The sequence below is a fragment of the Astyanax mexicanus genome, chromosome 1, assembly GCF_023375975.1.
Source record: "Astyanax mexicanus isolate ESR-SI-001 chromosome 1, AstMex3_surface, whole genome shotgun sequence".
Lineage (NCBI taxonomy): Eukaryota > Metazoa > Chordata > Actinopteri > Characiformes > Acestrorhamphidae > Astyanax > Astyanax mexicanus.
In genome coordinates, this window is record NC_064408.1 from 55059999 (window position 1) to 55087812 (window position 27814).

The window sequence follows — 27814 nt, forward strand, 5'->3', positions numbered from 1 at the left end:
TCTGTTCTTGATCTCATATAAAATGTAATTATTGGTAATTTTACAACAAAAAAACTTCATCACACCAATGACTCAGTATACAGTATACAATACTGCTTTGGCATTTCAAATTTAGATAATAAAGTGCTATCTTTCCCACATACGATGGCTAGAAATACATTCTTAATGCTGCATTTTGATGCTTCTTCGACCACAAGTCTGAAAGTGTTGTTCACAGTTTAGGGAAGGATTCTTGGCTGATAAGAGTCTCAGTAAAGTGCAACTGCGCGACAGACAGCAAGCGTTGGACACGTTTCCATTCCTGTTGTTCACACATCAGACAGTGAAGCGGGGTAAAAAGGCAGCAGTATGTAGATGTAAACCTAAAGATTCGTAAGGTCGTTTTTGATCATACGTCTATTTGAACGAACGGAGTAAGGAGCTTTTGATTGGTGTCCGTGTGCAACTCTAGACCTCGCTGGGTGATCTGGAGCGGTAAGACACGTTGACGTGAAAGCAGCCGCAGAGGAGCAGGTAGATGGATCGCTGGATCTCCGCGTTGCGGTACGCGTAGATGATGGGGTTGATCATGGAGTTGTAGGTGGCGGGCAGCAACGTGGCGTACGTGTACACTGACGGGTACTCGCGCTCGCCCACCAGGCAGTAAACGGCGAAGGGCAGCCAGCTGGCACCGAACGTGCCCAGTATGATGGCGAGCGTAGACACTCCCTTCTTGGTGGCCACGTAGTGCGAGGCGGCAAAGAAGTGCTGCTGCAGAGCGATCTGATGCGCGTGGCGGCACACGATCTTACAGATGCGCAGGTACAGGCTGAGCATGAGCCCGAAGATGACGAAGAACGAGGCCGCCAGCAGCGTGATGTTGGCGCGCCGCAGCGGCCGCACGATGCTGCACGCCTCCGCGTCGTCCAGGCAGTTCCAGCCCAGCACGGGCAGCAGGCCCAGCCCCAGCGACGCGCCCCACGCGCCCACCAGCATCAGGTGCACGTAGTGCAGCGTCTTCTCCGACACGTAGGTGAGAGCGTTGTACAGCGACAAGTAGCGGTCCACCGTGATGGCCAGGAGGCTGCTGATGGACGCCGTGAACGAGGCCACAAGAAAGCCCACCGTGATGAGGCTGATTGTCTCCGAAGACACCACGTACTGAAACACGAAGTTTAGGATGAGTCCCACTCCCGCCAGAAGGTCCGCCGTGGCCAGGCTGCCGATCAGCACGAACATGGGCGTGCGGAGAGTGGGGGTGTAGAAAATGATGGCCACCACGATGGCATTCTCACACGCGATCACCGTGCCGGAGAGGCACAGCATGATGTCCCAGGGGTTCACGGGGAAGTCGAAGAGCGACGAGGAGGACAGCGCGAGCCCCGTCCAACTCTCATTAGCTGCTGCGCTCTCGTTCATCTCTCCGCCTGCAAGAAAGAGAGAGAGAGAGAGAGAGAGAGAGAGAGAGAGAGAGAGAGAGAGGCTGAAAACAAGAGCCCGGCTGTGTTTGACCTAAAAGAGTCTCTAGTAGTTAAAAAACAATTGCACAGGTAAAGCAGGTGCGTGGAAACGCATGGAGACTGCACGAGCTGCTCTCCGCGGTGCTGAAAACACACCAACAAAAAACTCATCCAATAACGCACGAGGCTTATTGAAAACAGACCACCCAGCACAGAAAATCACCAGTTTCCTATAGAGTATATCAGTTCTGTGCACACCTATTCTTTACATGGAGGAGAAGCTGTCCTGTCTCTCCCGCTGCATGGCAGAGATGATGCAGACCACGGCTCTGACTGTACCCCTCTGCAGAGAGAACGAGCAGTGTGAGACTGGTGTTTGTGGGAAACGAGACTGCTAATAAACATGAATGACGTCAAGACGTCTCTCTCTCTCTCTCTCTCTCTCTTTTACTCACTCGCTTCTTTCTCACGCTCTTTGAGTAGGTGTGATGTAGAGAAGGTATGGAAACACTTAGTGATGCAAAATTAAGTTTATCCTGCTTTTGTTAGAGCAACTGTCTCTACAGTCGAGAGATAGTTTTCTATATTTTGGAGCATTGCTATGAGTGATTGTATTCACCAAAAAAAGCGTTGAGATGATCATCAGTCTACCTTATTCCCAGCTCCTCAACCATCCGAAGAGTATTGATTATTCATCATTATTCCAGAGATCACTTAACACATGCACTAAACACTGAAAACAGCACACACACATTGAGCTCCTTGTGGCATGAGGTATTCTGAACATGTACAGCACTGTCTATTGACAAATATGTTAATTCTTCAGAGTTGTGCTGCTTGACGACATTAGTGTTTCTCTTTTTCAGATAGATATAAAGATATTTGAAATGTACTTAACCAAAACAAGCTGATCCAAATCTAGATTACTTTGAAATGTTTTGATAAAAATGTACAATACTATTAAGGCGATTGGAATGCATGGAAAAAAAAATAAGGACTAGGTTTATGGAAAGAAAATGGTAAAATACTTTTTCACATAGGACCAGGTTTGAATAGATATTTGCGCTTAATGAATAAAATTATCATTTAAAAAATTATTTTTATTTTTATTTAGGTAACCTTTGTCTGATATTATTATTTTTTTAATCTGAAAAAAAAAAATCACACCACTGTATGTCAGCACACATGCTGTGGCCAGAAAACTTTACTCTTACCCATAAAAAAATCAGATCTATAAAAAAAATCCAATCTGGATTTAGGCTTTATCATAGCACTACAAACAGCTTTAGTTAAGATTATCCTAATTATCTGCTTTTTGCTGCCAACCAAGGCTGTGTTTCCCTACTGGTACTTCTGGATCTGAGCACAGCCTTTGATACAATAGATCATACTATCCTTTTAGAAAGATTAGAGAACATGGTCGGTGTAACTGGAACTGCCTTATTCTGGTTCAAATCATACTTAATCGATCATTATCAATTTGTGAGGATAAATGATATGTCTTCCAGTTAACTGAGGTAAGATATGGAATTCCACAAGGCTCTACATTAGGACTGTTATTATTCACATTATATATGCTCCCACTGGGCAAAGTCATTAGAAAACATGATATTAAAGGGATAGTTCGGTATTTTTGACATGAGTCTGTATGGCATCATCATAACCAGTGTCGTGCATCCACACTGACTTACCCCCCACAGCGTCCTGTGAGCCGAGTTCTTGTCCAGTTTAGGTCAAAGCGAAAGTAGTCCGGCATGTTTGCTGGGGTCAGGAAAATAACTCCTTTTTCTTCCCAAAGCAGTACGTGTTCAAAAGAGTGATTTATTTACATCACAAAAAACTAACCCTGCAAAAGTCACGCCTCGTAAATCACTTGGGTCCTACTTTCTCTCATTTCGTATCAGTGCGCGTCATTCTGACAGCGAGCTGCGCACGCGTCAACTTGTTCTGTGTTTTGGCAGTGCTTAGCAGCTGTGTTCAGACTAGCAACGCAAACGAGCTAACTTTAGGGAGAAGTCTATTGGCTTTTATAAGCTTTGTAAACACATATATATATAGCTAGGTGTGTGTGTGTGTTAAAATGGTATCGCAGCTCCAGCAGTGGCTCCAGTTTCATCTTCCACCACTTCTCTGTCCACCCTCTCTCTTTCTGCCCGATCTAATTCCATTTGGCGAAGTTCAACATCTGTATACTCGGGTTCATAAAGATATCCCCGTGGCTCTGAGCGGTGATCAATGTTTTCCTCGTCACTCTCGTAGTCACACATGTTCTCGAGGCGAGAAGTAAACAAAGCGACCCAAACACGTAGGCTAGCTGTCAGGTTGCAGCGCTGCGCGCATTGATATGGAACGAGAGAAAGTAGGACCCAAGTGATTTACGAGGCGTGACTTTTGCAGGGTTAGTTTTTTGTGATGTAAATAAATCACTCTTTTGAACACGTACTGCTTTGAGAAGAAAAAGGAGTTATTTTCCTGACCCCAGCAAACATGCCGGACTACTTTCGCTTTGACCTAAACTGGACAAGAACTCGGCTCACAGGACGCTGTGGGGGGTAAGTCAGTGTGGATGCACGACACTGGTTATGATGATGCCATACAGACTCATGTCAAAAATACCGAACTATCCCTTTAATTTTCATTGTTTCGATATGCCGCTCTTCATATCAGCCAAACCTGATGACAAAGTGAGAATTAAGAAAATTGTGGCCCCAAAGCTGCTAGAAATAAATGATCAGACTTAATGCTAAATCTGGCCGATATCATAGATTCAGATCTAGCATTCGCTAAACACATATCTAATGTTACTAGAACAGCTTTTCTACACTTCTGTAACATTGCCAGGCTAAGAAATGCCTGATCCCTGACACAGAAAAATTAGTATATGCTTATTTTCACATCCAAAATGAACTGTCAGAGGAGTTAACCATCAGAACCGGCGTCCGTCAAGGAGACATCGCCTCGCTGCTCCTCTTTAACATTGTGGTTGATGCCATCATGCGTCCGAGGATGATGCAGAAGTCATGGATATTCTTTATGACATCGCCCGCATCGCCGCGCCATATGGCCTCATGATCAATGCGTCCAAGACGAAGGTGCTGACGACGGATGGATCATCCGCCCACGTACACCTTGACGGAGAACAGATTGAGCAAGTAGAACTCTTTAAATATCTCGGATCCCTCTTCCGAGAGGAGAAAGTGATCTCTTCAGCTGACATCCAAGTCAGAATTGGGCACGCGATCGCAGCATTCGCTTCACTCAGGTGGTGTCTCTGGAATAAAGACAACATTGTAACAAAGATCCGCCTCTTCTGGGCACTCATTCTGCCAATCCTCCTCTATGGTTTTGAAGCGTGGACTCTAGTAAAGACAGATACAAACAAGCTTGAGGCCTTCCAAATGCGATGCCTCAGACAAATTTTCAAAAACTCCCTCTGGGATCATCTTACCTATGACATAATTTGATCAAGGTGTCTTGAGCAACCGACCATTGAGCAGAGGATTCAACAACGACACCTTCGGTGGTTCGGGCATGTGTGTAGGATGAGCGAGTTCCGGCTACCACACCAACTGCTTCGGAGAGTCCGGCACGGGCACTGGAAAATCCAGAACTCCGTACCAAAGAAGACCTGGATAAAGCAGATAGAAAAGGATCCGAGGAACCAATGCCTGAATCTAACCCAAGCAAAGGCAGTAGCAATGAACCGGAAGAAATGGAAGAGCATCGTGAGCAAAGTTTGGGAACCATCGGCAACTACAGCAGCGTATTGGCTACGGAATCGCCCTCAGCAGATCGCCAGCTAAGGACCAAAGAAGAAGAAGAAGACATGCTTTTCTTACCTCAAGGATAGACTATTGTAATGCACTACTGTCAGGATATTCCTACAGTAACTTAAAGATACTTCAGTTAGTTCAACATGCTGCAGCCAGGGTTCTTCCTAAAACTAAAAAAATTGACCTTATTATACCAGTCCTATTAGAACTGCTTTCAGTCAAATTCCGCATAGACTGTTAAGTTCTCCTGTTAACATATAAAGCCCTACATAGACTAATTTCTGAGTATATGCAATTTATACAGTGGTATGAAAAAGTTTGATATTTTTCAAGATTTTCTTTTATAAATTTCCTTTATAAATCATTGGTTGTTCTCAATATGTAGTATAGCAGACAAACACAGTGATATTTGCGAAGTGAAATGAAGTGTATAGGATTTACAGAATTCTTTTACAATTAGGTAGATGCATAAATGTGGGCACCTCAACAGAAAAAGTACATCAATATTTAGCAGATCCTCCTTTTGTAGAAATAACAGCCTCTAAATGACAGCTAAAATCTCAGAGATAGCTTTTTTGTATCCTTCCCGTAAACCATGATGTTGATCTTTTTTTAGGTCATTTTAGAATTGTTTTGAGGCTGCCATGTTGCCACTATTCAGAGAAGATGCAAAGATTATTCTTTGGTTTGTGGACGGTGGAGTTGGTGATTGCCAGTGTTTCAGGGTGCCTCCGTGTTTATGTTACTTTCTGGCTCTCTGCCTTTAATTAGGCTGTTTTATTCAGATCTGCCGGAGTCATTAGCCACACTAATGGATGTTTGACCTTCAGGTTCTCCTGTCCGGCCAGACTAATGGAAGTCAGCCTTTGCCGTCACTCACCACAGATCAGCTGCCTATTGTCCAGTTTTTGCCACCTGCCTTAGACTAGATGCTCACTCTCCACTACTGATTACAACCAAGTTTACTTAAACTCTAACTAGTAATTCTAACTGCTTCCATGTTGGTGTAGCTATTCAATATATTAGACATATGTTTACTTATAATGCCTTTCTAAATTTAATTTACAAGTTGTCTGAGCAGAGGAGGATGGGTCCCCCTTATATATTAGCGTTGATGGTACATTTGATAGTATGAGGTAAGTCTTGGTTCCTCCCAAAGTTTCTTCCTCCTCCAGCTCTGAGGGGGTTTTCTTTGCCTCCGTTGCTCACTGGGAGTACTGTGTTGTATGTGATTCTCTGTCCTGCAATCACATTTCTTTTAAGCTGCTTTGCGAAAACATCAGTTGTAAAAAGCACTATATAAATACATTTGATTTGACCTTCTGAACTGTGAATCATATCTAGGTGTAATTACATGAATATAAAAGCTGAAATGTTGACAATTGTCTCAAATTAATGAATAATGAGTGCATCGTTTAGACAGTAAAATATGCAACCTTGCACCAACTGAATGTTTGTGATAGGGTTTAATCCATGCTTAATAGCTGATAATAGTGGTGCTTTCAAGCAGGGAGATGTGGTGTGGAGTGTGGTGCTGTGAAAATGCATTGGTTTCTGTGTACCACTTTGAAAGAGTGTGTGTGTGTGTCAGTTCATGAAGATGAACATGTGCGTTCACCCTCTCATTTTAGCAAAAAACGTTGTTCTGCTATGATGAGCCATGTGACCTTCCCTTGCTCTCGTTTTCACAGCGTGTTGAGGCTTGTGCTTCTGCACTCACGAGGCACACTGGCGAAGAAACGAGGGAGCAGGCAGAGGAGGCGATAAGGCCATCTACATCACATTTATCAACACCTGTTAACACTAAGGAGAGATGGGGAGAGAGAAAGAGACTGAGACAGGAAAAAAGACAGGAGAAAGACAGAGGTAGAATAGAACAGATAAGCACTGCTGAGGTGTGAAAACAGAAAACAGAGCAAAGATGCTAGTGAGAAAAAAAACTCAAACTTAAAGTGCAATAGAGGGATAATTAAGGTGTGTTAGAAGAAAAGACCAAACACCAAAATATAGTACGCTATGTGTTTAATTTAAAACATGCTAAAAGGCTCATTCAAACAAATGAAGTACAAAATCCAAATCATCCAGATACACGTTTAATAAATACATAAATTGAACGTTTTAATATAACGTATGAGTGCTTAGGCAGCCAACACAGTTAACACAAGGGCATCAGACACATTTTAGTGAACACCACCACAATTCAAATGATTAAGGTCAATTTAACAAGACCAGGTAATAAGGTGCAATATTTTAAGTGCACCTGTGTTACTAAGATCAGTCATAATCAAGTCAACATATCAAAAATCAAAATCAAATCAAAATCAAGTCAACATATATATATATATATATATATATATATATATATATATAAAATTATATATATATATATACACAGCATTAACATTTTCTTCTATACATGCAGAATAACTAGTGTGATATAAAGTTAGATTAAAAAAGATTCATTCAGATTTAACAATTTAACAGATCAGACATTTAAAGAAATAAGGAAAATTTAATTGAAAGATATTTCTACAAACACATTCCAGCTTAATTATATCAGGGAATTTTAAAGTTTCAGGTCCAACAATGCACTCACTGAAATTACAACAACAGAACTCACAAAAGTATCACATGTATCTGTTTTTGATGTACTCGCGGTAAATAAGGCGATCTTCTTTGCATAGTGATCCAATCAGGCCCTGTCCTGCCTCTATGTGTTGCAGAAACATGTCTCGACTATCCTTGTCAACTCGGGGTGGCAATACCTCATAAATGCTGTCTGCATTAAACGATGACACAGGAAGTCTGAAACACCCAAAAAAACAACAACAAAGGAAAGTGAAGTAATTCAAATAAAATGAAATAAATCAGCCAAAATATTTTAGAATATTATATTATACTAGATTATCATATTACAGAAATTCTATGTACAGCAGCATGGAAAGTTTAGTTATTCCATGTCAACATAAAACAATTCTGATGCATTTTGGAAACAAATCCAGTCTACTGATGAAATTATTATTAGCTCTGGGTGAAGATATACCACTGTCAGTAAAAAATCTTGTTTTATTCAAAGAAAAATATGTAAAAAAAAAAAAGATTTTTTTTTAAAATTAACATGAAAAGTTCTGAGATTTGACACATATAATCTTTCCCTTCCAATCACTGACCAAAGAAGCTTAATGGAGAGATAGAGAGAGACAGAAAAGGCAATATTTGTACTAATATGTGGTATTTACCTGCAAAAAATCTCACAATAAAAAAAACTAAAAAAGCAAAAGTCATATATGGAACACGTCTTGCCTGATTGCTTGCATCCGGATACATGATAATTCATGGTAAGATAATTTTTTACATTTATTTATTTAACAAGCACAACGGATTCCTGTTGGAATAAATGGTTATTCTTTTTTTTTTTTACAGACGCACATAAATGCATGATTAACTTATAATGAAGCTTTCATTTAAAAGGTAAACCTGTGTCATTTCTGTTTTTTTTTTATATATATTCACAAAATAGAGGTGTTTTTCCTTTTTTGACAGTGGTCATAATACTGCAATAGAAAAGTCCCTGAGTTTCTTATTTGATTTCTTAAATTCTTTCAAGCACCTCATCTGTTTATCTCTGAAATGATCACATTAAAAACTTTAATCATTCAGGATCATTTAGTAGATGTTTACTAAACTACTGGTATAACAGAAAGATCATTAGGAATTTACATAATATTATAATATCTATATGTTAGAGAAAGCTACATTTTAATCCATATTTTAAGGTCAGCAGAATTTATTTGCAATAAAGCACAGACAAGGTGTGTGTAAGAGAGAGAGAGAGAGAGAGAGAACACAAAGCTGCTTTTTGTGAGAGTAGCTGCTGCTTGCTGATTAAATGTGATGAAAAGCTTGTATTAGAGTGCTAGCCTAAGGCACTTTTGTGGGATGTAAAATGGAAAAGCTTTAATTAAAAGGGATTACTATACATAAAATATGTTGTTGAGTAGTAAACAGTCTTTGTTAGAGTCTTTGTTATCAGGTTTAATTTAGGTAAATGATAAGATATACATCATATACGTACATACAGTGGCTTGCAAAAATATTCATACCCCTTTTTGAAAAAAAAAAAAATCTGAAAAGTGTTATGTCAATATTTTTGACATATAAATCAATACTTAGTAGAGCCACATTGCAGCCAATTCCAGAAGCTCAGTGGTGTTTTGGTCAGGACTTTGACTGGGCCATTCTAACATAAAGAATATTCTTTGATATAAATCATTCCGCTGTAGCTCTGGCTGTATGTTTAGGGTCATTGTCTTGCTGGAAAGTGAATCTTCTTCTTATTCTCTTTTGCAGCCTCCAACAGTTTTTTTTTCAGGATTGAAGACTTGTATCATTTTTGTTCCACTTCATAAGTATATGCTGCTTTGTGTTGGTCTATCACATAAAATCTCAATAAAATACATTTAAGGTTGTGGTTGTAAGGTAACAAAAATCATGTTTCTGTAGATCCTGCCGCAAGCTGCCATTACATTATGTGTAAATAATTATTGGACCAACAGAAACGGATATTCACTCACATATTAAAAGTTGAGAACTATTAGAAAAGTCAATATTTTGAAGATAACTGGTTTCATTGAGACAGATTTTTAGGAGATAAACTCACAGACTAATCGTGTTTCCCAGACTTTTTGGGGCATCTGTCGTTTTGTCTCTTCTCTCCAACTTGTGTTGGTTTTGGCCGAGGTGGGCAAACCTATGCAGACATAGTGATGCACATGAATAATCAACACATCATTACATACTTGCTGACCTAACAAATATTGGGAGAAATAATGGAGGTAAGTAACAAATGTAACAAATTGCAAGAGGACAGGTTTTAAGGCTTTGAAATTTTCTTGCAATAAAATGACTACAAACCATTACCTGCCTACCCTGAAGGATTTACAGTTTAGTATTGAATGAACATAGCTAGCCATGTGCACGTGACAGACATAGAAGCTTTCAACAAAACAAGTGTCTCCAGTTAGGGCACATGAGCAAAGGGCTGCTCTGAGGTTTAATCTGAGCATAATGGTAGAACATATGAGGACATGCTTTAGAGTATGATAAATCACACCACCTCTTTTGAAGGAACTGTGGCTGAATAATGGAATTCAGATAAAATTTTAGCATTATGATGGACCACCAGAGGCCTCAAAAGAGGTTGCATGAGCTTCCATGTAGAAAAAAAATAGTAAAATACAGAAATGAGCAGTTGCAGAGGGGAGCCTTGTTAGAGTCCTCCACCTTGTCCATCTTAGCGACAAGAACCATAGAGCTGCACTACACACTTTTTGAAGGTTCGGTGATGCCCAACAGCAACATCATCTTTATCTACAGCTTTGGGATCAGGTGTGATGGTACTCTGCAGTTGGTCTGTCAGATTGGCTCACTTTACAGCAGCCGGATGTAAAAACGTGTAATCTAGCTCATCCCAGAACAATGAATTAATGGTACAGGCTGTTAAAACAAATCACTTCTTTGGAGGACAATAAAGAATCTAATCTAAAGTAATCTCACAAAATAGAAATTCTTGCTAGGCCAAAATTACTCCCCCAACAAAAAAGAAATAAAGTTTCTTAGCTAAAAATAGGTAGCAGTGTCACATGAACAAAACTAGTATAAAATAAAGAATTCTGGCCAAACTGACCTGTGATATATGAGAAGGTTCTCCTCGCTGGGTAAGGCAGACAGGTTCAGCCCATACGTCTCTCTTGCTGGTTGGTAAGGCAGCTGCTGCTGCTCCTGAGGGGCAGACACAAAGAGGTCAAAGTTCACAGTAGCACCAGGACCATTGTTACAAGCTGCAACAGACTTTAACAATACTTGATTTGTACCACAATATTTTGACCCACAGACAAAAAATGTACACAATGTATGTTTCTGCATAAATTACAATCCAATAATTGTAACTTAAAGTGTTCAGCACTGCAACCAATTTAACAAGGAAACAGTACAGGAATTGTTGTTTATCACAGCAACCACATGTATCACAACAATAAAAAATACCATATTGCCCACCCATAACTGGACAACCTCTCAAATGCCTAATACTGATTGCTTTAAACAAAAAAATCAGCATCAAAAAGATCAACATGAGTATTTTAAATTAGACAAAGGCATAGTCCTGACTATAAAAACTTTTTCATTTTAAATCATTGTTGGCTAGTTTCAGACCACAGATGTGTCTTTGGCTGAATATTTTTGGTGGTGAAGCACGCTCACTCATGTAGTGAAACTGGCATGACCAAAAATCCAGCAACACTACTGTCTGATTCTCTCATACCAAACCTTCCCACACTTCTATATTACTACTATACCTTTACTGTGTTCCACCACTCTAAAACAAATCTCCCATCAATACAAGATCTTGGGGAAAAATGCAACATTGCAGAAGCTTGTGGAAACAATGCCACTGCAAACACGTGTCATAAGCAAATCTAAAGGTGGTCCAACATAATATTAGTGTGTGTGACCTTTTTTTTGTCCAGGCAGAGTGCAAACGCATGCATATGTGTGTGAGATTATAAACACAATACTGGGCGTTACATCAGCCAGGAAAGGGTTTGAAATAATTGTGTAAGGCAGGCTCTAAGCTTGACGTTTAAATATTTAATCAGTTTTGGCTTTTTTCTTTTATGGCCTGGCTAAGGCAATCCATCGTAGCATATGGGCTTGCAGATGAGGCACGAGATGCAAGCAGAGGCATGTGTGCAGAACACGTGAGCTCAGACTAAGCTTTCTAATACTTCCCTTTAGGCTCCAAAATCTTACAGGTTAAAAAACAAAACTCTTATTGCTGAAAATAAATTAATCTACAAAAAATGAAGCATTAATTAGATATACTGATGGAGCCTAATATATAAATCCTGATGGTAAGGCTATTTAAGAACATCCCATTGTTAATCCATAGGGTTTAATATCATGTCAGCCCACCATTTGCAGCTATAACAGCTTCAAATCTTCAGGTAATGATTTCCCACAAGGTTAAGAAGTGTTTATGAGTTTTTTGACCATTCTTCCAGAAGCACATGTATGATTTTAGACACTGATGTTTAATGAGAAGGCCAAAGGTTCATCACAAAGTTATTCTATTGGGTTGAGTTTAGGACTCATTCCCAATGTTTCTGCAAAGTTGTGAGCAAGAAATAGCCCAAAATCTAAAGTATTTGATCTGAAGCATTAAGAGTTCCTTTTCACTTAAGCTAAGCGGCCGAGCCAAACTTCGAAGGAAGCAGCCCCTGAATTGGGACACACCTATTATGCGCTTCATGCGCTTTATATTTTATTTAGTTCTACAGTACTATAGTAGTCTCTATAGTAGGGTAAGCAATACATAGCAATACAAACAATTTGGTGCCATTTTACTCCCCATACCTGATCCTTTCAACTGTAGATGAGGCTCTTTCTTGAATTATAATAGTTTGTAAGAACAATATGGGCCAGGTTCAATAAACACTTTATAGAAGGCATTAACATATTGAAACGTCAGTTGAAAAGTTATTTAGTTGTGATAGACCTTCTTTATAAAAAAAATGTTTGTATACAAACTATGAACATCAAAACCAGCAAACATAACACCATCTCTAGTGCCACTAAAATATTTCAAAGATCCAATGAATTCCATAGAAACTCGGACAAATTACTGTAGTGTGAGAACAAAAGGCTTAATGTTGATTTTTTTAAATTAGTGAATATCAAGAAGCTTCTGTATTTTACATTTGTGGTCCCCCTATAAAAAGCTGAGTCCCCTTCACATGTTTTTTGTCTGATGAAGACCCTAGCATTCAAAACACTGCAAGCATTAACAAAGGAGTCTTCCTGTTTATCAGAGTGCGGACACTTATTTTTGTCTTTTTTTTTGTGCCCTGTACATGTGTTGTAGTACAGGTGGATGTGCACAAAATGTGAACAAAAAATGTAACACATGTACTGAATTACCATCAGCAGACCTGATTTCATTTAATAAAGATCTGATTAGATAAAAGAGGTACTGGATGTTAATTATTTTTATTATGATCATCTTTTTTATTCATAGTAATATAAGAAAGAATGGGGATGACTGTATTCACTATCCACAAACCCTCACCCCATGGAACCCCTACCAATGGCCAGCTCACCAAAAAACAATGAAATATTAAAAAACAGTGAGTAAAAATCAACATAGTAAACAGTGTACATCAGAGCAGCACCACAAACATCTCAGCAGCTTTCTACCAAGCCAATAATATCCCAGTTGAGTGGTTGAAAGATCCAGGTGAATGACGTCAGCACTTTTTTTTTTTTACAAGTGTCATGATTAAAAAAAGAAAGTAGGATTGAGGTCCCCAAAATTGTTGTTAGGGTTCACAGACATAGGCAATTGTGATAAACTGAGATGCTGGTGCTGTTGTTCACCCACTGCAGTCAGTCACTCAGGTTTGTAGATGGTGGTGTTGGTGGATGCCAGTGTTTCAGGGTGCCTCCGTGTTTATGCTACTTTCTGGCTCTCTGCCTTTAGTTAGTCTGTTTAATCAGATATGCCAAAGTCATCAGCCATAAATTCTTTTTTTTACATAAATTCAGTCAAAATGAATTCCATCTCTCTGCCTTCCTCAGAGTTACTGACTGTCCCCCTGTCTGACCACCGATACCAATGGATGTTGGACCCTCAGGGTCTCCTTTCAACTGCCTGGGCAGACTGAAGTCTCTGGAAGTTAGTCTTCAACATCACCTGCCACAGGTTAACTGATCACCACCCACTGCTCATGCTGGGCACGTCACAGTCACTCATGTGATCAATTAATCAGGCAGCTTTATTTAACGTAAACTTAGTAGCTGTATTGTGATTCCAAAATATTTAACTAGAAATGAATTTTCCAGCCAGCATATGGTAAGATTTACTAATAATGCATTTACCTTCTAGGCCACCTATTTCTGCCAAAGGCCCAGGTCTCTATCAGACTCCAACTGGCTCCAAATATATTTAAATGATCTCAGTAACTAAATTATGCTGTATATAAAATCCTGTAAAATTAGTCTTGTTAGTCCACATGCTTCTCTCACTTTAGATGCTGTTTCTGTACCTCTCAGTTCGTCAACAAATGTATTTTTGTAGATGTCCATAAGTGGGTAAGTATGGTGCAATTTGTATTTACTGAAGCATGGTGAAAATAATTAATTGTACAATGTACAATTGTAGGCAAATGCCATCCTAATAATCTGTATAAATTGCAGAGATTTTCTGATACTCTTTTTTATTCCAAAATACTAGCTGAGAGTGAAGTGAACCAGGCAAATACAACTCACTAAACCGAGCAGAAACCTAGGAAGCCAAAGAGCCTGTTGCTGCCATCCGGATTAGGAGGCTCAACCTCTGGGATGAGTTCCTTTAAGCTTTTAGCTTTGAGTGAGAGCAAGTTTAAGCATTGTTGTGTATGGAGAAATATGGAAGCTCTGGTAAATTATGTAAATTAAGTTAAGAAGATGTTAGATCAGTAGTGACAACATAAGTTCCCTTGCACAAAAGCTGGGTAGAGTTCATATAATTCAGAGTTTCTGTTCTTATAAAGTTATCCTTTTTGTAAAGCTTTATTCCAAATTGTACTCTGTTTTAATATTTAGGGGTTCTAACACCTCCAACCCTAAAAGGGGTTGTCAACGGAAATAAAAATAGACCACATACTTCACATCAGATGCTGTTTCTGTACCTCTCAAATTGAACACAGGGGCTCGTTCAAATTCGCTTTTAGGCAGACTGACTGTTAATTAGGCTCTGTTAAGACAATAAAAAAATCTTAAATTGAAGTGCATTTGTTCGTCCAGAGCTAGTTTTTTTTTGTTTTAATGCACTATGTGTGAATATCTTATCCTAAAGTGTGGCATTATCTAGATGAAGTCTCACAGGTAAGCTGTGTGTGCAGGGCTAATCTGGTTTGTGAGGACGTGGAGAGAAGGGTTGAGTGGGTTCAGCAGCACTGCGGGAATGGAAATGAGCATGTGTCACCTGCTCCATCTCTGTAAGACCCGAACCCTGAAGCAACACATCCAGCAAAAACAGACAGATGCTGAAGAGGTGTGACTAAGCACGGGCCAGCATTCAGCCCTGGAGACAAACAAAAGCACGTGGAAAACCACACAACACGACAGACACCAAACTAAAGCTACTGCGCCAACACATACAGACTAATGTGATCAAGCACACACAAATATATGCTCCCACACTGCACTAATTAAGCCAATGCTGTGGTCTCCATATTGTATATTTGCATGATGAATTAAACATTAACCTAGGATTTCATAACTGAAGGCACCAAAACTCACGTTCAGTAAAAATAAATACAGAAAATATAGCCGCAAGCGGCAATCAGCGGGTTCAAGCACCAACTGGCACAATGGTGCCTACTAGAGCATTGAATGGTGATGTGTAAGAAGGTCTAATATGATTGGAGATGCCCTGTCACATTTAGAAATTATGAAGTTTTTCACCTGTTATTAATGATGGGCAGAGGCCTTTCAACCTGATCAGTGCTTAAATTCACATGTAAATCTAGTGAACTTTGTAGGATATTCATTAAGTGAGTTAGAACTAGTCAAAAGGTGTCTACATGTTATTGGTATTGATCAGGTGGCTTCAACCAGAATGTTCACAAAGTGGTGTTCAGATTGACCTTTGAACCTTTGCAGAACAAGCTGAAATGTTTGACCAAACAAGTTTACATTAACACAAAGCAGTGCATTGTCTGATATGACATGTAATTACAAAGTTATTCTAAATCTAGTTCTGTATTAAATGGCGCTTCATCAGAGTGATATTGTACAGAGGTCTTTAACATTGTGAGATTACAGCAAATACTGCAGTTACAGCAATTTACTTTAGAAATTCCAAGGACGCACAGATTGCTTGATGCCTGGACTCTATTGTATGTGAAATTTTCACAATGTTTTTAATGAATCTTAACCTAGAGACTCTACATTGTGCAACAAGACTGAAATGGAGGAGATAGGCCAAATATCCAGAGAGTAGTTTCAATATAGCTATTTTCAAACAATTAGCAATTATGAATGAACAAAGCACTTTTTAAACATAGTTGTATTGACAGATTTGTCAGAGCCACTGTACTAAATTTAACTGTTGAAGTGAATGGGGCACATATCCGGAAGGACTAATTTGCATATGGCGGCCATATTGTTTACAAATTTCAACTTTTTGTTGATGGATATTGAAGTGCATGCTCTCCTGAGTATTTTGATACCAAACATGCCAGGATTGGTCAAAATTCCTAGGACTAGTTTGCAAAAGTATGTTTTGCACATTATGCAAATTAGCAAAAAATCTATATAGACGGAAGTGCATGGTCCAAATTGACCCAAGGAATCCATTAAAAAGCAATTTCGAATGTAGGTCTTATGGTTTTTGAGTTATTGAGAAAATTGTGAAAAAGGAATTTCGTTGTTTATAGCGCCACCATTTGACCAATCGGTGCCATTTTTGTTGTCCACCAAGATGCACTGATACTACATCTACCTACCAAGTTTCATTTCTCTAGGACTTACAGTTTTGGCTGCACAACTGTTTTTTCTGAGGAAAAAGAATAATAATAATAAGAAGAAGAAGAAACATTTTAGCAAAAACAATAGGGTTCTACGCACCTTCGGTGCTTGAACCCTAATAAAGACCATCTTTATTACGACACATGATAAGCTAATATAAATTAAAATTAGCTGTAGGATTTGCTTCAAACACAATATGAATGTTTCATCCATTACAAATCTCCCTCTTTACTTCCATTCTGTGCCTCCCTTGCTGCCTCTACAGGAAAACAAAACCAGGTAGCCTTGTTGGCATGGCAACATGACAAAAACCTTGAGTCACACGTGTGGGATGTGTGCCCCCAGAGAGAAAGAATAAAAAGAGACAGGGTGATGGTGTGTATGGATTGAGTGTTTCTTACAATATATTGGTCTAAGGTAGACTGTGTAAGTGTGTAAGTAATTTATTCATCTTCACTTTTCACTCCATGCAAAGACGTCTGGTACGTTGCAATGCACATGCACTACCTGACTTATCTACACAATACAAAGTTTGAAATTTTTTTTATTATGGCTCAAAATTCTGAGGAGCTCAAAAGAAGAGTTGTTAATTGCCATCAGACATGAAAAGATCATAAAACCAGCTCGTCCACAGACAGACACGACAAGATCTTTATTACGCTCCTCAGGAGTGGTCAACAATCAAAGATCACTCCAAATCATGTATCATTTTTTTTAGGTCAATGGTTATGAGTATATTATCAGGAGAACACAAAAAAGCAAATGATTTGCATGGCTTTGTTCTAAGTTCTGTTTGGAGAATGGAAAATGCTGCATTCCAGAAAAAATGCATTTCCCATCTGTGAAACATGGTGATGCTAGTAATAGGGTTTGGCCAGTTTCATGAAATCTGGGACAGGACGGAGTGCAATAGTCAACCCAATTTGAAAGAAAACTCAGATTCAGTCAGTTCATTACTTGTTCGTTACTTACATGTAAAGAGGCTTAACACAGCATTACCTCTTAATTCATCAGGCGTTTGTGGCCAATATATCCTAAACACCTTAGCTAATGATCATGGATTGCACATACCCCATTTAACACTGAGGTATACTGAAGTTTCATAAATGTCAGAGGATACTAAAAAGTTTGTAAAAAAAAAAGACAGTTAAAAGGCTGTATATATGTATATGTCTGTCATACAATAATAAAAAAAAACAGGAAATATGGAAGTGCTGTTCATTTTTAGGAACAAAGTGACTGACTCGTTGCTCACAGCATATTGAGATCAGAAGAAACGATTGTAAAATGATCTGTATAAATGGCTGCAGATTTATTTTCAGGGGAAAGCTGAGAGAGCAGCTCACTCATGCTGCCTGACACATGCTGTATAAGTGGGCAGTAATTGGCTAATAAGAAGAAGCTCCTACCTCCTGTGTGCGGACATTATCACCTGACTCTGCGAGTTTAATTGGTGTGGAGCGCTGAGACGCAGTGGCGTCATCTTCACGATCTTCCTCAGAGTCATCCTCAGAGCTGCTGGAAATCTGTTCTTCACTGGGTGGAGGAGGAGCGCTGGCTGCTGTTTTACGCTGCAGAACCGTCTCCTCCTTATTAGACTTATTACTGTAGAGAAAAAGAAACAGATGTAGAATGAAATGTAAAACAATTAGATATAAATATTTTAAAATATAAATATTTTAATGGTGCTAACTCCCCTGAATCAATTTTTGGAAGATCTAATTATTATCTCACCAGCCTATGAAAAATGAAAAGTAATTATTGTTGATACCAAACAAAATTCTAAAATTCTAAAAGATCCAAGTCAAAATTGAATGAGAAATGTAGCATCACGTAACATCAAGTTAAAACAACACTACACTTGAATTATATATTCGGAATATACGCATGATATATTTTAAAATGGTGAGTTACACATTAACTATATTTAAGCTATATGTTTGTTTATTTTATATACTCTGCATTTCCTTGCATTTTCCTATGTATTTTGTTCCTTAATCTAGAGCAGCGATTACTGCTCACTATACCAGGCACATGTGTTCACAGTGTTACTGTGTGTTCACTGCATGGATGGGTTAAAGGTGGAGGTCACATTCCTTTTGTGTCCCAAACAAGTATTGTTAATATGTTTGTCTTGTCTTTAGTGACTCATTCAACAGTTTTCGAATAGTGTTATCAGAATGTTTGCGCAGATCAGCTGGAGGTGTAGTAGCACACCATCCAATTATCACAAGAGACTCCACCCAATGCCATTTACAGACCTGATCAAATAAAAAACAGACATCACATTAAAATATCTCCACCTCTGTTATGAGTGTACTCAATAACTCTTAACGGCACAAAGACACTTTGAAAAACAACAAGACTGTGGAAAGTTAGTAAAACCCATCGATAATAAAAACAGTTATTCTTATACATAGAGGCCCAAATTAAGGAATACTGACTACTGTACTTGCTACTAGTGGGTATCATTTTCTTTTCTGCCCTGTTTCATTTTTAATTTACCAAAATGCCAAATTCTAAATTCATTTTTTTTTTTTTTTTTTTTTTTAAAGTTCCTCTTTCAGGTCTTATAACAGTAATTATATCAGACAGCCACATGCCCTGAGCTCTTTTACTCCAGAAGCCATATGGCTGCTCAAAACTGATCATGTTTTGGTCAAAAATTTACCAAGCGCCTGTTTTTTTTTTATTTATTTTTTTTTTACTTATTTTTGATGGTATAGACTTTAAATATATTCACACCTAACATATCTTTTTAAAAATGGTTAGACTAGAGTGTATATGAGTTGAAATAATATTGATGATAGTTCATTACATGGCTTATTTATTTTTCTTGATAATCTAGAATACATGTAGACTACAAAAAACCTGACACTCAGAGCAGCCTATGCCTTTCACTGTCCACTTTAGTTGGTAAATCAGCCCACAGATGGAGTGCCACTTGCTGTTCTGAAGCTGGGATGTGTTGGAATGAATTTGGTGACAGTGACACAAGCAATACACCTACTAATGTAGCAGGAGTTAGCAGACTCAAGCAATGGCACTAAAATGCTGTGTTGTTCTAAACCTTTCCTGCATGATTTTAGATTTTTTAGGTTCCTCAGAAACGCTGCCAGAGTCTTGCTATGCATCATGTTCACATTCATAACAGCAAAAGGGTGCTCATGAAGAGGCAGTAGTCATTAAGAGAGGCATTTTATATTAAATTTGTAGAAACCACTTGTTGATTGACTGATTGATTGATTTATTAAACGATTGACTTGTGTAAAGGTCAGATCACATTTTAGGACTAATTAACAGAGAACATCTTGAAATTCAAGGTGCCAACCTAATGATGCCTGTAAAGAGCTTGGGTGACGGAAAGTTTATGTCTTATGTTTGGTAAATCCTGCCGTTTGGATCACAGATGGACACAGCAAATGAGTTATTAGGTGTATTTATGTTTGTATTGAATGATCATGAACAGATCAAAAACAGTAAGTTGGCTCTATCTAGAGCACAGCAAGTTGGACTGATGTGTCAGTCATACTACAATTTTGATGTTTACTACTACAAAGATGTTTAAATTTCCAATAGTAAGTCATAAAAATGTCATATATATAATGCCTGAGGTCTTTTGGAAATTGTCAAAGAGAAGATATATCCAATCTGGAAATTGAGCACATTGTGCAGCCATAAGGCAGAATATGGCCATCCAATGTATTACTAAGAGGAACTGCCAACATAAGATTTCTCTGTATGCTGAATAATTATTTTAAGCTCTCTGAGGCAGTCGATTCTTAGCCTTTTAGTGAATACGATGCATTCTCTGGGTATAAAATATATTTTTTCCAAAACTGAAGCCATGGTTCTCGAAAACTCATCAGACCTGTACATCACTTATACCCTCCATCAGGTTTTGCTTATATTTAGGTATAAGAATTTCTCCTCTGCTAAAAGTTATGTTCAAGCTTAACCCTGCTTTTCTGATTCTGTTTGTAAAAAATTGATCTAGAGAGACGGTCAGTCTTCCCTTTTTTCTTTGTTTGGATGTACTCGTTTTAATAAATTAAATATCCTCCACATTTTTTGTATATCTTTCAAATGATTCCAGTGCTGCTATCAAGGAAAAAGTGACCTAGATTAGATCTGAAGCTGCAGTGATAAAGAAAATTCCCCTTTGTAATGCTCTTTATGTATCCCGTGCCACTACTGCAGAATTAATAAGAAATAATATTATACTGAAAAACATGATTTATACCTGGAAACAGGTGAGGAAACTGGAAGGGTTCAGTACTTGCCTTTTCTAATAAACTCCACTGCATAAAAATCCTGATTACCCCCCAGATCTCAACTGTAGGCTTATTGACTGGAGACTAGAGGGTATAATGGTTATTGGTGTCTCATTCCAAGTGCTTAGAAATAAGTTTATCTCTTCTTTTCACATATGAAAAGTTTTATTTAGCTAAGTTAAAGAAAATGTTTACAGGAGGCTTTGCTATCTCTCTCATAGAGACACTGTTCAGTGCCACAAAACAATTAACACCTGTGACAAAAACAATAAATCTAAAGTGTTATGCAATACCAATGTGAACAATCAAGATAAAGTTAAAAGTTTATGGGAAGAAGATATTGATCCGGAAAACTGGAGAGCGATATGCAGACATTCCACTCATGCTGTAGTTAATAATGGAGTTTAGTAAAGGCAGTTCAAAATAGTGAACCAGACCTTTGTCACACCAGAATCTAGGAATAAGATAAATCCAAAACTGTCTAAATATTGCAATGAATGTCATGTAGCAATTGGATCATTTCATCATTGTCCATAGGACTGTCCATATATACAGGATTTCTGTACAATAAAAGACAATATCTGCCTGTTAGATCTGAAAGACCGTTTGCCTACAGGCTTCTCGTACACTTAAGTCTATGGACAACTGACAAAACTCCTCCTAAATGACAATCTATAATGAGTATTTATTTAGAGGCATTCTCTTCTGCTCTAAAAAGAAGAACTTTTTTTGGAAGTATTGACCCTAGACATGGACTATTAAGGTAGTGAGCATGCTAGCAAACTGATCTCTGGAGTATGGAAGCAAACTGAGCAGGCTGTAGTATGGAAGGCGGATGAAATGGTGTAATGTCACCTTTAATTAATTATCTGCGTCTTTAATGTTGACAAAATTCCTGAGGTTTCGTTTGAATTTAAAAGTGTCTATATTCATGTGCCTATAAATTAGATAACTAAAAAGCACATAAAGCTCCCAGCCTATATATTTTTTTATTAGAGTTTTTTTTTGCCTATTAATTAGACTCATTTGAAATCCTAGTTTGTTGTTATTATTATTTATATGTTGGTCCCTTTTGTGTTTGTTATGTAAAAGGCAATAAAAAATATTTCAACTTTAAATTTAAGTTAAACGCAGTTTTAGTCCAAGCTCACCCCAACACTGACTTCCCAGTCTCTTCTGGTTTCCGCACTGTGAAAGGGCTGGGATCCAGTCCAACACTCTTTGGCATGAACTCCCTAAAACAAAGGTAAGAAAAAAAACATGTATTGCAAATAAAATGAAACGGTCACATATATAAAAAATATTAACAACTAACAACAGAATACACATGCATTTTTAGGCATGTGTAAAATAAAAAAAAATTACAAAACCAGCTGTCTTCTTTATCAAAAACAGGAAAAACAAAGGAAGAGGGAGCCAGAATAAAAAGATAAAGAGGAAGGTGAAACACTATAGAGGACGGAACTTGCCTTGCAGAGTTGGTCATGGCAATACAGAATGTGTCGTCAAATGAAGTGAGTTCATATGGCTTGAAGAACTCTGTGTACATATCTGTGCTTTCATCATACTGGTTTACTCGTTTCACTGCCACCTTTTGTTTGTTCTTCTCACAAGGAACTGAAAATCCACAAGACAATTCAGAGTTCTGTGTAACATGACAAATCAGCACTTAGCAGCTTTCCACACATACAGTACAGTACAGTAGAGAACAGTATAGGACAGTACAGTACAGTAGAGAACAGTACAGTACAGTAGAGAACAGTACAGTAGATAACAGTACAGGACAGTACAGTACAGTAGAGAACAGTATAGGACAGTACAGTACAGTAGAGAACAGTACAGAACAGTACAGTGCAGTACAGTAGATAACAGTACAGGACAGTACAGAACAGTACAGTAGAGAACAGTACAGAACAGTACAGTATAGGACAGTACAGTACAGTACAGGCAGTACAGTACAGTAGAGAACAGTACAGTACAGTACAGGACAGTACAGTAGAGAACAGTACAGTACAGGACAGTACAGTACAGTAGAGAACAGTACAGTACAGTACAGTAGAGAACAGTACAGTACAGTACAGGACAGTACAGTAGAGAACAGTACAGTACAGGACAGTACAGTACAGTAGAGAACAGTACAGTACAGTACAGTACAGTAGAGAACAGTACAGTACAGTACAGTACAGGACAGTACAGTAGAGAACAGTACAGTACAGGACAGTACAGTACAGTAGAGAACAGTACAGTACAGTACAACCTTCAACAAAATCCTTATACTGCATGGGACAGTGTGAAAAATGCTAATTTAAGAAAAAGTTAAGTGTTTCTTACATATTTTTTATTTTGTTTGATTGCAGACAGTATGGCCTCAAGATTTTTTATTCCAAAAGTTGGGAGGTTTTCAAGGATTTTAAGCGATAAAGTTTTTCAAGTGTTTCCTTGTCTTAACATGTGCATTTCCGCCATTCAATTTGAAAGGGGTCTGCCTGCTTTACATCTGAAATATTAGTTTGGACCCCCCACATTTAACATAAAATATTAATAACACCCCGTGCTGTTTCTATTGTTTTACAGAAGAATCCATTCCACCTGATGGACAGGAGAATACACATAAAACTGAATCCCAGGTTGCCAAGTCTCAGTGTTGTCAGTGCATAGACAGTAGCGGTGCTAGGCCATGTTAAATGAATGTACCGCTAAACAATTCATTTGACTTATTTACTTTGAGTAACAGTGGAGTATTCTTGGCTAATGATAAATAGTTTGTAATATTGTATCCCTCCCCAGATACGATAAACATTCTTTAGAAAGAAGCAGAAAGTAAGACAGAATTTACCCACAGGACAGTACTGCAGTTAACTGGCTAGCTAATGCTCTCATCTATCTCCATGTTTAATTCTCTTCAAATTCAATGACAACATAAAAAACGATCACTGATTTGTTTTGGCCACTGTGATGATATTTTTTGATTACCTGTCGTGATTTAAATTACAGTGAGTGATCAGTCAGTCACTTTTGTAGATAAAATTAGGTGTTTTAACAAGCTGTTAAATATATACCACCCCATATGATGCTCATGTGTGTAACAGTTGAAATAAGGATTAAACAACTACCTCCATCTCTTCTGTTGAGTGGAAATGTATTTGATTAGGTCCAAATCATTGTAAATCTATTCATTATTTTCATTAACACAATATTCATCTACACAAAACTAGCAAATCTAGATTAAGTAATAATTGAATTTTCCCCAAAGAAATAAGATGCTGAAAGACAAATTACCTTCATCATATGGAACAGGCAGGTGAGACAGTACACCTTCTGACCACCAATATGTGTAACTGTGTGGATGAAGCAAAGACACAATGGAACATTTCCTCCAATTTACAGCAATAATATTACTGTGACATTAAGTTTTCCCTACAGAAGCATTTTACAGTTGTGAAAGTAGCCCTATGCCCACTAACCCATATAGACCATCGTAACATTCTCCTTAGGTGATCATTTTTATCTGAACAAAAAAAGGTCTACAGGTTCTATTTGCCCTGAATCCACGCTATTCATTTTCAGCACATGTTTACCAGAGCATGCTTTATACCAAGAAAAATAGATTAGATTTTATCCATTACTTATTCTTTGATAAAAGCTGACCCACCAATTCAGCCCTTTATCAGGCTGACTCTCTGAGCACAGCATATTCTGAAGACAATATTATGCAACCTTCTGAAAACAAACAAATTGGTTCATGCAGCCGAGTGCTGTTCAGTTCAGAAAAGTGAATATAGGTCAGAAAACCTTTCCTATATGCATCACAGAATCCCAAATAAAATGGGGGAAACCCTAAATCAATTAACAGGAAGGGGAGATAAACACTTCAAGGGAGTGTATAAATAAAGTTGAACACAGTGCTGAAAAGGTGGACATAAAATAAGAGGTGTGGAGAAAGAATAACAATAGTTTTAAACTAAGAAAGTGAAATTTGGTGTACCTTCCACGGCTCAAACACCAAATTAAATAATCAATATTTTAACATTAACTTTCTTACATTCTAATTACATTATAATCAGATTTAAATTAGAAACAACTTTTCATTTCTTCTACATTGGCTTAATTTAGACCTAATATAAAACAGCAAGACCCAGTGATTTTAACTGTATTGATAAGGATCTGAAACTGCAACCGCTTTTATAGCCTACAAATATCAAATAGTTAAGAATAATTTAAAGATTATTACATTACCTATCCTAATGAGTTTAAGTCTGCAAGAGGATGCTGTATGCTTGTTGGTTGTTTCTGTTTGCCAGTGCATTTTTTCTCCAGTTTTATATGACCTACCCTCACATTAGTCATATTTCTCTATTACTTTACATTATTGACCACTGTCATCATCTCATTCTCTGTTTTTTTTTTAGCTCTGTGCAGTGGCTTGCTTACTTGAGCCTTGGACTACGATTTCTCTGAAGCTGCTTTAGAAAAAATGCTATACAAATCATTATGAACTGACTTTAATTATATTACATATGTAATACATGGTCAAAAAAACATTGTTTGTTGTGTATACACACAATATATGGCTATCTATAACCTAAATACAACAATACAACAAAATATCTCCTAAAATTTACATGCAGACTTTTAACTGGAATTAATAATTAACACACTAATTCTCCACTGGCCCCATCCAAGCATATATACCCATACCTGCGTCTCTCCTGAGGCAAGGCCATGGTGTTGCTGTGGTGGAGATAGAAGTCGGTAGGCAGTTCCCAAAGGTGCGGCTTAGACTCAACAGGCTGGTACACTTGCAAAAAGAGGTTAATGGCATCCTGTCTGTCTGCATCTGAGAGAAAGAGAACGGTGGGGATTAGAACCACACACTATATGTACACTTTATTACCTACTAGTAAATTCAGCTGCACCAACTGCAGAGCTTGCATTGCCAGTAATTAACTATTAACACGGGGAGATCGCTATGATAACTTCTGAAGCTTGAAGCATCTTAAACAGAAGGCTCCTCAGGTAATGATCAATGCCCCTTACGTCCATAATATTTTATTTTTTTATAAGAAAGCAAACGCTGCTTCAAAAACAGTATCTTTAACAGAAGTACATTTATTTCTGCCTCCAATGTCAGATTAAGACTTTAAACTTTGTACAAGGAAACTAATTGGCTAATGGCAACTTCATAACTACTGCGGACGCGGACACGGTAGAGAAGGAACATTCATGTGGGCTGAAAAAAACAATTAACATAATTCATCTTGACTTGCAGCAAAGCTGAATTAGCCATCCTTCCCCAGAACCTCCCCAGTACAATGAATACTGGGGAGGTGTTTATGGAAATGTTTTCTTAATAAAGTAAATAAACATTTTACTTATATAAACATTATATAAACATTTGTACACTTTGTCACTGTGTTTTTCTTTCAATAAATTGCAGTGTTTTTGCACATGCATGTATAAATGTTTGTATTCACTCCTTGTGATATATGTATCAGTTTGTCTAGTTCCTGTAGAGACGTGCAGGGCTTTCTGCAGGATTCACAAACTTTTTAACAAGCAAATTTTCATGTGTTTTTCATGACTTACCATGACTTCATGGCCAGTTTTCATGTCTTTCAAGCAAAGCTACAATCTTCTCATAAGACATGCATAAACTAAAATAAAAGCACACTGAAAAGTTTCAGGGGATCTGTTTTGTTGATAAATGTATCTATATATTTAAGTCCAATATACAAACTTTACACTTTGCTTCCATTACATTATTTTTAGGTATATTATTTAAACATTTTAAAATTCCATGGCATTCATTTAGTTTGAAAGTTATGAATTGTTTGTATTTGTAGTGCGCTGTAAAGTTAAGAGTTGATGAGTGGCTGATTGCGAGCAAGACTCCAGGTGACTGTGCACTTATTTTTGGGGATGCGATTTCTTTATGAAACCAGCAACAAAAGACGGCAGAAAAATGTCACATCTTGCAGATCTTTGCACACACAGCGCAAGTTTAGTGAATCAGCCCCCTGGTGTTTATCTCTCTGTGTTATTCATTTTAAACATCTCTTAAGCAGATAAGAAGATAAAACAGTTTGAGCACATTTTTACATAATTGTATCAAACATTCCTCACACAGGTACTTTACAGCTAATTTAAATAGCTAAAAGCAGGAAGATACTCACTGTTTAAACAGTGGCTGCCTGCATTAGCTTACTAAACTTAAAAAGCCTCAGACAATAACAGCATAAAGATTGCTGTATATATGTGTATGTGTATGTGTATGTGTATGTGTATGTGTGTGTGTGTGTATGCATACATAGATAGAAAGTGGTTTGCAAAATTTGTGTGGTGAGGTAAGACTGCTGTATTTTCATTCCTAAAAATCTGTTTAATTATGTTTAACAACTTTATGCTTTTACTGTAAGGAAGGTGGTGATTATTTACTGATGCCCCTGTACTGTGCGTATTTATATCCAGTTATAGTGCAAACTGTAACTTCAGTTGGATAGAAGGACAGGAACATTAATTAAGTAAGGCCCAGTGTAGCTACTCACTAAGGTAATGCTTAATAATGGGATGTATCTACCCAAACAAAAATATCTAATAATATTTTTTTAAGTCAGTAAATGGAAACATATTTCCATGACTTTTTCTAAACTTTCTGAGTATTTTTTTATTTATTCCAAGCTTTGTTGTTTTTTTATGACCATTTAATACAACATAATGCTTCTAATTACCAATAATAATTACAACAGTTTTAATAATTAAA

At 37.7% G+C, this 27814-nt stretch overlaps 2 protein-coding genes across 7 annotated transcripts in view; both read right to left on the reverse strand.

Moving 5' to 3' along the window:
• Window positions 1-2399, reverse strand: LOC103030942 (G-protein coupled receptor 6). The gene is made up of 2 exons (XM_007238703.4): window positions 1698-2399; window positions 1-1406 (listed from the first exon to the last, which is right to left on the reverse strand). Exon 2 carries the CDS (start codon window positions 1396-1398, stop codon window positions 448-450), a length of 951 nt encoding a protein of 316 aa, XP_007238765.1. The 5' UTR covers window positions 1399-1406; window positions 1698-2399; the 3' UTR covers window positions 1-447.
• Window positions 2400-7217: 4818 nt separating this feature from the next.
• fig4a (FIG4 phosphoinositide 5-phosphatase a) overlaps window positions 7218-27814 on the reverse strand; it is a 66868-nt gene continuing 46271 nt past the window's right edge. For 4 of the 6 annotated variants that reach the window (XM_049480236.1, XM_049480232.1, XM_049480240.1 and 1 more), the window contains 8 exons: window positions 25753-25891; window positions 24334-24392; window positions 22524-22671; window positions 22206-22289; window positions 18190-18385; window positions 10899-10993; window positions 9873-9962; window positions 7218-8017 (listed from right to left, as the gene is read on the reverse strand). In XM_049480236.1, coding sequence (XP_049336193.1) covers window positions 7840-8017; window positions 9873-9962; window positions 10899-10993; window positions 18190-18385; window positions 22206-22289; window positions 22524-22671; window positions 24334-24392; window positions 25753-25891 — 989 coding nt within the window. In that variant the 3' untranslated portion in view covers window positions 7218-7839. Of the gene's footprint in view, window positions 8018-9872; window positions 9963-10898; window positions 10994-18189; window positions 18386-22205; window positions 22290-22519; window positions 22672-24333; window positions 24393-25752; window positions 25892-27814 lie in introns of all 6 variants that reach the window. The other 2 variants (XM_049480250.1, XM_049480245.1) reach the window with 1 other exon arrangement.

Coding starts and splice junctions, on each gene's coding strand:
- LOC103030942 (XM_007238703.4), bottom strand. CDS start 1,398: ATGAACGAGAGCGCAGCAGCTAATGAGAGTTGGACGGGGCTCGCGCTG.